At 43.9% G+C, this 10,957-nt stretch overlaps 1 protein-coding gene and 1 long non-coding RNA gene across 3 annotated transcripts; one reads left to right on the top strand and one right to left on the bottom strand.

Annotated features, from left to right (window-relative positions):
- Window positions 1-1,252: 1,252 nt before the first annotated feature.
- On the bottom strand, window positions 1,253-10,857 carry VAMP7 (vesicle associated membrane protein 7). Of its 2 annotated transcripts, none has more exons than XM_081336822.1 (8): window positions 10,776-10,857; window positions 6,411-6,569; window positions 6,153-6,210; window positions 5,090-5,227; window positions 4,509-4,599; window positions 4,023-4,090; window positions 2,887-2,979; window positions 1,253-2,602 (listed from the first exon to the last, which is right to left on the bottom strand). In XM_081336822.1, the coding sequence occupies exons 2-8, from the start codon at window positions 6,554-6,556 to the stop codon at window positions 2,540-2,542; spliced, it is 657 nt and encodes a 218-aa protein (XP_081192948.1). In that variant the 5' UTR covers window positions 6,557-6,569; window positions 10,776-10,857; the 3' UTR covers window positions 1,253-2,539. The 2 variants fall into 2 exon arrangements, with proteins under 2 accessions (XP_081192948.1, XP_081192949.1); XM_081336823.1 differs by lacking the exon at window positions 10,776-10,857 and adding an exon at window positions 7,954-8,965.
- Window positions 6,503-10,322, top strand: LOC308673263. The gene is made up of 3 exons (XR_014027613.1): window positions 6,503-6,641; window positions 9,035-9,129; window positions 10,180-10,322. It is a non-coding gene; the product is annotated as an uncharacterized lncRNA (long non-coding RNA).
- Window positions 10,858-10,957: the final 100 nt, after the last annotated feature.

The following is a 10,957-nucleotide window of genomic DNA, read 5'->3' as shown; positions in this document are numbered from 1 at the left end:
GGGATTACATGATCACTTTTTGTGACTGTCTGACAGGCAAGGACAATGGGGAAGCCAGATTCACTTAACCAACCATATTATTAACAACTGCAGTGATTCGCTTAACAAATGTGAATCACTTTGTGTAACAAGCCAATGTAAAAACTCACTTAACAAATGTCTCAGTAACGGAAATTTTGGGCTCAATTATGTTCATAGAGGACTAGCTATAGTAGACACTATCTTGAATTAATAAAATTGACTTCTCAAAATGAGATTCATTATGAAAATATTGGAAGAAAAATAATACACTGACACTTAGCAAATGCAACAGTCATGCTTTGATGTAGTTAAAGCTGAGGCAGTGACCCATAAAAAAACACATGAGAATTCATGTAGTAATTTTAAGCTTTCCTGTTAGTAATTTGCCAAATTAATGAATACTTGCTACAGTTGGACATTTTGTATTTGTTTCCTGGCCTGTTGGGCTGAGTGGTTTCCTTTTGATCCAGAAATGTTAATAAAACTTAATTGTAGCCACACTGATTTAATCAGTAGATAGAACTACTTCTTGCTTGAAATACTTTGTGGATGAACTCACTGGTCATCTCCTGCAATAGGATGGAGACTTAAAAAAATTAAGAATGGTTATATAACCCTCTTTGCTTGCATTTATCCTGCCATGCTTCCTGAAATAACAGCTGAAACTTAAGAGATGTACCAGAGCATTTTCAAAGGGTCATCCGATAGTAGATGTGAGACAATGTATAATCAGATGTTGAAGAAACACACCATAACATGTTTTTGAAAAACCCCCTGAAAAAATGGCTATTAAATTATAAGTATTACTGAATGTTTACTTGTAAAGTAAAGGATGGCCGGTATTTGATTTCAGATTTTCAAACCATGCTGTAAATCCTTAACACAATTTTGTTTAACCAAAAAAAATAAGGTTATGGGCGAAATACCACTTTGGACCACTTTTATAATTCACACTGGTGGTAACATATCTATCCAGTTTGCTGGCAGTGGTCCTGAAATTGTTTGCAACTGCTTCCAAGCACTGTACATCCTGCCACAATCAGTCAAGATCAGGGAGTTACTGTCACTACGTGAAGCTCATAGCAGTGTGAAAGTTTTTAGATAAGGGCTCAGCGTCAGCTCTGAAAAAAGCCCACTGATTTTCTACTTTTGGATCACTGTTTATCCAGAATTTTAACAAAGCAGCTCAGCTGTCAAGATCTTGGACGAGAAACACTGATCATCAACTGTCTACAGTTAAGTACATTTATTTAAACAGATTTAACTTTTATTTTACAATAATGCATCAGTGCATTTTATTAAAACAGGAGGAAGCAGCTTACATAAAGGCATTCAAAATGATAGAAAATTAACCGTTGCTATTAACATTTTTTAAAAAAAAAACAACCATGCACAATTAATTCAATGTTGGCTTGTTCCTGCAAAGACATTTGATGGAGAAGACCATGACTGCAGGAAACAAGGATAGGTGCACCAGGCTTACTCTCTGCAGTATGCTGAGGAGAGCAAGCAGAGACAACTTAGAAAACTAGAATAAGATCCTAAAATACCAACACTGGGGGGAAGATTAAGAATCTTCCCAGTTAAGATTCGTCCTCATTTACATTATGCAGGAATGAGAGGGGGTAAAGTTTTTCACAAGTAATTTACACAGCTTTAGATTAAAAGTTGGTTTTCAATACTTCATAGTCCTCTATAACTCTTCCCTGGAAAATCAGTAGCTCCGGATCAGATAATACCTGCCTCTGTTTTTGAGCTAGGCACAATAGCTCCACTGTGCTCAAAGAGAAGAGGGCAGTCATTAATCTTGCACAGAGCGTGATCCTTTGGACATGCTAAAAACAGCTTTCAGACACACCTCAGGAGATGAAGCCAGCGTAAACTACCTTATAGTTTGGATCGGACATTCCAAACTAGGCGAGAAGACAAACCCAAGACACAAAAAATTACAAATAGCAGCAATGTTACAGCTATATTAATACTATACATTTACCAGCCACCCAAGTTGAAAAGTGGAACCCTCTTCAACAAGAGAGCCACAAAGGAAGCTTCGAAGGAAAAGCCACAGCCTGTCGTGAGTTTTAAGAAAGGCACTGCAGGAAAAAAAAAGCCGTTTTAGCTAAGAGCTGATCACATCTCTGGGCTAGGTCTGTGAATAAGAACTCGGTCGACTTCGGCGGTCCCCACTCACATCTCAACCTAAGGTTTATGGGGCCTTCAGCTCCCCCAACCTGCTCCAGCAGCACCCAAGGACAGTAAAGTGCAAAGCATGATAATGCAGATACTTAGAACCTCCCGTTTGTCCGTGCCCTCCTCTTCTCCCTTGAAGTCCGGCTGTTTTGGAGAAAAACATCCTTTGGGTTTTGAAGGAGTATACCCACGTCCTTACAAGGTGATAAGGCAAAAAAGACTCAAGTGTCCTGGAAGGATGAAGAGTGTGAAAGTCCACATTGGATGACATACATTTCTGTGCGCGCGTGTGTGCTTTCATGTGGTGGACTGGCTCAGACAGCTATTTCTACACACAGTTTGGCCAGGAGAGACCCCCGCAGAAAGCCGACACAATGATGTAAATGATGACCTGTGGGGGGAGAAAGCATTTAGCAACTTCCGCCCCTCTACATATCACTGCGACTAGCCCTGCACCGCAACTATAGACTTGAGCGGGCAACTGCATTGCGGCAAAAGCCACCTCAGCATTTTTCTCGTTCAAACGGATGTCCTTCCATGAGGGAATACATCCATCCATCCCTCGCGGCCCATTAATTCTTGCAGACCAGCACAAGGATAAAAGGACATAACAGGCGCTTTCCTTTTGCAGCCAGGGGAGGAGTTCCTCCCTTTTGTATCGAGAGAGCAACTTACAATTGATACGATGGCAACTATGATGGTGAGCTTGAGGTTCTTCATGCACATTGCTCGGGCCAGGTTCCTGCTGGTTGTTTTAAAAGTGACAGACTGGAGGGGAAAAGCACAGGAGAGGATTTAACGCAGACTGTACTCAATGTTTCATCCCCCAAAAAGGGACTATATGCAACTGCTGTTTTAATTCAATACTTTCAATGTATGTTCTGGAATGCCTTTTCATTTTTTTAAACTTCTTGGTAGGTCTTCTATCCAAATACTGCTTGTCCTTCTCTTCCAAGATCACAGCAGAAGTAACCACACTGCCCTCTGCTGGAGGTTCTTGACCAGGCTTTGGTGACTCAGAACATAAAGAAGTCCTCACTTAATGAATCTTAACGGGGACAGACAACTGTCACTAGGCCACATGGTTGCTAAGCAAAACATCACGGGACTGCTTAACAACAGCAGTTCTGGCAATCCCATTTACTGTCATTGAGGAAATCCTACACAGTTCCTATGTCGCAACCTGGATCCAAGATAAAGGACTGGCCCCACTTCAAGCCCTCTGCCCCATCTCTCTCCTTTTGGCTACCCCACCCTGCCTGCCACCAGACCGGGTGCCATGGGGTGTGAGGGGCAGTTGTAAATGCAGACAGACCCAAATTTTGTTCATGTGACTGCAGGGAACTGCAACAGCTAGGACTTCAAGGACTGATCGCAAGTTCATTCAGCAGTCATAATTTCAAACAGTTGCTGAATGGATGCTAAGTGAGGAATACACCTATTCCCAACTGCTGATTTTTAGGCAATGTTATTTCCAAGAACAACTGCCTTTTGCCTACGTCAAGACTGGTTGATTTCTCTCTGCATGGTCAAAAGATTCTGCCGATTACCACGTTAATTTTGCTCTATAGAGGGAAATATTTGGCTAGGTAAATAGAACTCCAGGGAAGAAACATCTGACTTTACCGTCACAAATACCAAGATTAGAAGATACTTTCTGAAAACATCTGTTCTATTTTCTAAAACGTAGCTAGTTCAAGAAAAAAAGGTGTCCTCTATACATTTTCATTCCCACCCTCACCAACCCTGCAGGCCTTCCCTTAGGCCAGAGCCGATCCTAAAGAATTCACCCCGCCACCTCCAGAACTTACTGAATCCACAAGATTTTCCGTTTTGTCTATCAGCAGTTCCAGCTTTTCTCCTCTTTGAGCTACGAGATCTTGGATTAAAGAGAGAGCAATTATAAGAATTCCAGGGGAAAAGCAATTTTCCAACGCTTAAACCACCCAAACTGAATTAACAGGACTGCACTGTATTCTGTTTCTGGCCCAGGTACTTGATTTAATTACAGCTGTAATTAAAGCAAGTTCCTTAATCAAGAGCTTGCAGTCTGAGGCACCCCTTAGAAGCTAACAGAAGATCCAGCTAATTGGGAAGCTAACATAACCGAGCAGTTCAAGCAAGAACAGAAGTAAGGCAAATTACTTATCGTTCCACCCAATCTCTTTGCTAAATAAGTTAAGATGCAGGACACACACGTGCTTCCCCACTCGTACCTTTCCCACGAAGCATCAGCCCTTGCCAAATACATCTTTAGTCGTATAAAGGGGTCTAAATACACCTTTTGTCACCCATACCTATGTTGCGGACCATGATCCCTTTGAGCTCATCCACCTGAGCCTGTGTCTCTACCACCTGGTCAGGACCTTTGTTCTCAGAATGATATTTCTAAATGAAAGAAGAACAGCGGAAATGGGAACCACATTTGAAGAATGCCAAATTAAAGAATATGCCAAGACCTGAACTGAGACAGTGGCCAGATGAGCTAAGTAAGTTTAATCGCCTGGAAAGATAGCCTTAAAGCAAGGCAGGGTAGAAGTAGAATATTGAGCAGAGTTGGAGAGGACTGAATTATGGGTTAAACGTTAAATTTCGTTTACGGTTTGTGACATAATCAGCCTCGTACTTTTCAAGGAAAGATACAAGGATCACAATTAAATGAGCATACCCATTTTTCCATGAGCAATTTTTAAAAAGAGGCAATGACAACCCAGCCTCAAAAAACAACCCTTTGGGGCTTAAAGGAAACGGAGCACCCAGTTTTCATTAATTCAACATAGTTATCGTTAGATGGGTCTACATTCGATTCCAGAAGAGGCACATGCAGCTCCGCTTCCCGAAAAGGAAGGATCTTCAGAACGACAGCGCAGAATCTCACCAGCTGGGCTGCCAAAACACTGGAAAACTCGCTGTTCATGGCGTACGGCAGGGCAGTTTGTGCTCGGGAACCGTAGGTGGTCTGAAACCTCTTCTTGATTTCATTCAGGAATGTGAAAGCTCGGGAGCGCTCAAAATTCTGAAGACAGAACAAAACAGACAAGTGTGAATGAAACACGACCGCTTGGGATGCTATTTCCTGCAGAACGCTAGAGCAGGCAGTGAATGACTAGACAAGGCATAAATGGACCTAAGTAGTGTATCGGGGACAGATAATGACGTCATTACTCTCAGAACAGCCGTATTTCGCCTGTCCCTCGCACTTACTAGCTGCCAGTCTGCCATGAACTATGGGAGGGAGAACCCAGATTGGAGGGGGGGGGGGAGACTAAATGACTCATCGTACCTTCTAGAGACACAACTTCAAGGTCACCCAGCTGGGAATGGCATGCAGATCCCCACCGCCCAGTCTACAGTTGAAGAGACAGTTCCCAAAACAATTTATTTGAATATGATTCAACAGTGGAGGGGGGGACCAGTAATGGGAAGGGGGGAAAAGTTAACCGGGAAAATTTTGGTGTGCGAACCTCAATTTTGGCTTTGCTATATTGTAATCCAGAGGTCCCTACCCTTTTGGGCACCAGGGACCGGTTCCGTGGAGGTTTTTCCGCAGACCGGAGGGAGCCTGGTTTTGGGTGCTGCCTGCATCTTGCAGATGGGGCTTTGCTTGTTTGTGCAGACCGGTTGCTGGCATGCCGCAGCTCGGTACCGGTCCATGGACCGGGGGTTGGAGACCCCTGCTGTAATCCACTTGGTCTTTAGTAAAGTAAACCTTTCACACCAAATGGAGTTAAGGGGCGTTCTTGCAAAGCCACCTTCGGTCCACCATTGCTTCTTGGCAGGATGTATGTTTATCACAGTGAAAGGATACAAGAGCCAATCGTTTCGGCACAGCCACCTCCCACCCAAGGGTATAGCAGTGCATAAGCCCCTCTCCAGCAACCACCTTTAGAGAGTGCGAATTTCACCCAAGGCCCCATCACAGCTTTCTCCCATGTACTTACATCATCTGTGATGCAGAGGTATATAATCCGATCCTGACAGATATAGTGGAACAGATAACTGAGGGGAAAACAAGACACCAAGTATGTTTTCTGAGTAGTTGCTATAAACACTCCAAGATTATTTTGCACATCAGCTGAAATGGGCACACTAAAACCCTCTTGTCCCCAGCCCAGCAGCAAAATGGCTCTTTTCATTTCGTCCCATTATTGGTTTCCAACATATTTTTTTCCACCTTTTCCTCCCCAGAAAATACTCACTTTCCGTGGGAGTAGGTGAGCTTGTTGTTTTCGGAAGGTATCTTGGCCAGGATCTGCTCTGTAACCTCCAGGAAATTTCCTCCGCACCATGCGTGCTTGGCCAGGATGGTGGAGCCCCTGGCTACAACAGCAAACAGGATCGCCATAGCTGGAGGCTGGCTGCGGGAACAAGAGACACAGAATGAAGATGCTTCTCCACAGATCAAAGCACAGCCGCCGCAGCATCACACAGTATGGGCCCCTATCGTGTATACAGCTGGAAAAGACCAAAAACAATCCTAGGCAGAAATTCTATGAGAAGACAGCTCCCCCACTTTTCAAATTCCATGGAAAAGCACGGCCCTGTTCAAACATAATCAACAGGCTCATTTTAAATACGCTTGTGTCTTATCAGTGACTTGCAAAAACTGTCATCTAAAACGTGCACGCCCCAAATATGCAGGTAGTCCTCGACTTACAACCATTTGTTTAGTGACCGGCAAAGTTACAACAGCATGGGAGAAAGTGACTTATGGCCGTTTTTTACGCTTACAACTGTTGCAGCATCTCCACAGTTAGACCCTCAAAATTAAGATGATCTAATTGTGGAAATCCGTTCATATTTATGACGGTTGCTGTGTCCCGGGGTCAGGTGATCATTTTTGGCAACCTTCTGACAAGCAAAGTCCACGGGGAAGCCAGGCTTAATTAACAACTGCAGAGATTCCCTTAACTGTGGCAAGAAATGTCACAAAATGGGGCAAAGCCCATTTAATAAGTGTTCCACTTAGCAACAGAAATTTTGAGCTCCATTGTGGATGTAAACCGAGGACTACCTATGCACATAGCCGAAGTAACAGGTCTTACAGGATACACTGCATTGCTGGAATGAGTGGAGAGGAGAGGAAGCAAGATAATTAAACTGGCAGCTGCTTCCAGTGAAGTGCGCGGATCAAAGAATTGGCCAATGTCCTAGCAGGTGCATGCCACTCTGCCTGCTTTGGTTACGTGCCAGGTCAGTGGTAGCGAGAGTGACTTTGAACGCCCATAATTCCTTCAAGTAATCTAAGAGCAGTAGTCACACTGCTTGAAAAGACCATTTTAGCCATGGGCCATTACATGAGATTCACACAGAGCAAGATGCAAGATTATCTAGTCAGCGTTCACCGAGTTAATACAGAATATTGCTCATGTTAATGGGAGGAATTCCCCTTTAAAACTGACTGCCATGTTCCTCAAGTATTGGCTCTTCAACTTTATGGCTGTGATGACTACAGAAGCTACACACACACTGTGAGATTTGGATAACATAATCTAGTAAGCACAGTTATCTTTGTCCTTATAGGGCCAGGCTTGGGCCCGTTTTCCTGGACAGATGAATATAAGAAATAATCAACAAAGCCATAAGGCAGATGCTCAGTCTGGGAATAATAATATGTACAGAACCCCTTGTAGGGACTTGATGATATCTCCCACCATTGTTTAAAAGTCTTAGGACTGGCAGTGTAAAGTTATATTAGCCTGGAAAATGGCTCTCCCATGGTCTGTTTGCAACCTATCATACCATGAAATGAATGCAGAGTTTCTAAGAGTTCATCAGATCTAAAATCTGCTGCTACAGAAATGCTGCTATCAGCTTCCATTTCACTTTCCAGTTCCTTCCTGAAAAAATAACGATATTACCGCACGTTCAGGAACCACAAGATCAGTTCTTACACATATTGTCCAAACGCCTTGCCTGTTCAGGCTTTCTAGTGTAATAGATCAGAGTCCCATTTGCTCAGCAATATTTCACACATTTGAAATTGTTGCCCTCACCCTGTAAATATTTAGCAAAGCTGTGTTCTACTTTTTTTGTATAAATTTCTGGAAGGAAGTTAGAAGGCCATCAGTGTTAGTCCTTGATCCCTGTTGCTCAAGGTGACTAGGCAAAAAAATGTTTTTCCTTCCTTCAACCAAACTTTTTTTATACCTTCCTGATATTGCTAGTTTTATTTACTTTCACTTTATACCCAACTTTCCAGATTGTGTTCTTATCTAGACACTATTTATTTATTTATTTATTTATTATTTGATTTGTATACCGCCCTTCTCCCTAAGGACTCAGGGCGGTGAACAGTGACATAAATATCAGAATGCACAAATACAGATATTGAAAACAAATTAAACCCTAATTTTGCCCAAATGCAGAAGATAGTTACCTTAAAACAATAATTACAACAGAACCCGTCAGACCAGACCAGATTGCTCAAACAGATATGTTTTTATTCACTCTGTGAATGCAGCAGCCCTGACATTTTGTATCAAAGAAGCAATGTTATTGTTCCTGGAATGCTGCAAACTTTTCCAAATAAATCCTGACTCTCCCAAAGAAAATAAAAAAAACCTTTCCCTGCAATCTCTATGTTCCCCAAAATACAGGGAGGACCACGACCTCACTACTATTCTCAATCCATATCCCTCCCTTTTATCTCAGCTAAAAAAGCTGCAAGAAATAGTGAATTGTGTTCTTCCCTTAAGGGTGCGTTTTTGGATGCTAGCCCCCCACACACACACCTTTTCTATAAATCTTTCAGTATCACTACTTAAAACCACATAAATAGGTCTAGGCAGCCTGAAGAAATAACCTTCCTTCTCTCCCCCAGGTCAGATTTAACTACAAGACCTTCTGCACAGAGACCAACTTTCTCAGCTTCTGCAAAACGCTGTAACTGACCTTCTCCCCCCAAAAAACAACCCTGTAAGTCATTGTGAACATAGTTAAGTAATTGTTTACATCAACTTTCTTTGATCTGCCACGCTTTAGTTGTGGTTACTTTTTGATTAAAAGATAAAGACTTGATGCATAAATTTATGAATTAAACTTGTATGCCACAACTTTAGAAGAAAGTAAAAAGGGCAAATTAAATATGGCAAAAGAAGAATTAAAAATGGTAATGACGAGAGGGAAGGGGTCTCCAAAGCCAGGATTGCCCATTGCCGCCTTCTGGGATCCTGTTTGTTATTATTGCAATCATTTTATTCAATTTGCAAGTAAGTCAATCCACCATGACTTACCAATCTGGCTTACAGTGGTGGGATATCTTAGTGGCCTCTCATCCCTTCCTAACCAGAATGGATGTTGAACAACAAGGATCAAAACCCCTTTGGGAGGCAGAGCTGGGCCTGGGAAATGAAGAGAGCCAGACTCTTAACACAGCCCTGAGAGCTAGTGTGGTGGAGTGGTTCAGACAGGCTGAGAAACCAGGAGAAACTCTTAGGAATGAAAGCCAGCGGGGGCGATTGGATGCCAGTTACTCTGCCTTAGCCCACCACACAAGGTTGTTGTTGGGAGAAAACGGGAGGCAGGAGTTGCAGGTATGCTTGCTGCTTTGAGTGATGAGATACTGATATGATAAATGATAGATGATGTTAGACTTATATTGAGTGAGACTTATATTGAGACTTATATTGACTCAATTGAGTGACAACTGATTAATGAATGGATTACATATGGGTAGATAGATAGATGATAGATAGATAGATAGATAGATAGATAGATGATAGATAGATAGATAGATAGATAGATAGATAGATAGATAGATAGATAGATAGATGATAGATAGATAGATAGACAGAATAGATGGATGGAGGCAGATGATATAGACAGATGATAAATGATAGCTAGCTATCAAAAGATGATAAAATGATGGACAGATGACATGAATTATCTAGATATGGATATTTTTGGATACAGATATATCTAGATATGGATATATCTACATTTTTTTCTCCCGCTCTACCTCCATAGAGAAAGAGTGGGATAGAAATGCAACAAGAGCAGCCTAACCCACTCCCCACGATTGTCGTCAGAAGAGAAAGCGGCATCGTGCATGTTCAGTAAAAGACGGGATTGAAGTCAAATAAATCAAGAAACGATAAAAAAAGAAAAGAAAAGGTCAGCCATCAATCAACGGCCCGGGCGAACCCCGCCTGCGCGCCATTCAAGGCCGGAGCCCCGGCCGAAAAGACGAAGCCAGAGGAAGCCCCGGCGGGGACGGGCAGGCCTGGGGAGGGGGGGGGATCCGGGTTCAAGCCCCTCCTCGGCCACAAATGTCATGGCGGGGGGGGGAATGTCCTACTTCGCAGGAAGGTTGTTAGGGATCCCCCGACGGGTTTGTGGGGGGGAGGCAAAGCGGGGTATGCTCAGGGGGGTGGTGGCATGGCGACAGCGTCGCCATGGCGACAAGGCGTTGACCCCCACCCCACCCTCCACCCGTATGCCCCGAGCGTTGCTGCCTCGTCAGGGGGGCGGCAGGCGAGGCTGAAATCGGCCTAGCGGAGCGGAGCCGCCGCCGGCTCGGCTCTCGGAAGGCAGCCCCCACTCGCCCCCCCCCCCGCCTCTACCTTGCTGGGCGCCCGCCGGGAGCCCCGTTTCGCCCCCCGTTGTCCGCCGCGTCTTTCGCCGAAGAAACCAAGGCCACGTGAGCTTCCGCCGCAGGCCGCCGAGGCTTCTGGGAAACCGAGTCCGGCCGCGAGAGGCAGGCAGGCGCGAGACGGGAAGCCGCGCCACGCCGCGTTGCTGCTGG

This window comes from Vipera berus (assembly GCF_964194415.1).
Source record: "Vipera berus genome assembly, chromosome: 11".
NCBI classification, from domain to species: Eukaryota; Metazoa; Chordata; class Lepidosauria; order Squamata; family Viperidae; genus Vipera; species Vipera berus.
The sequence above is the reverse complement of the archived record's forward strand: the minus strand, read 5'-3'. Positions and strand labels throughout refer to the sequence as shown.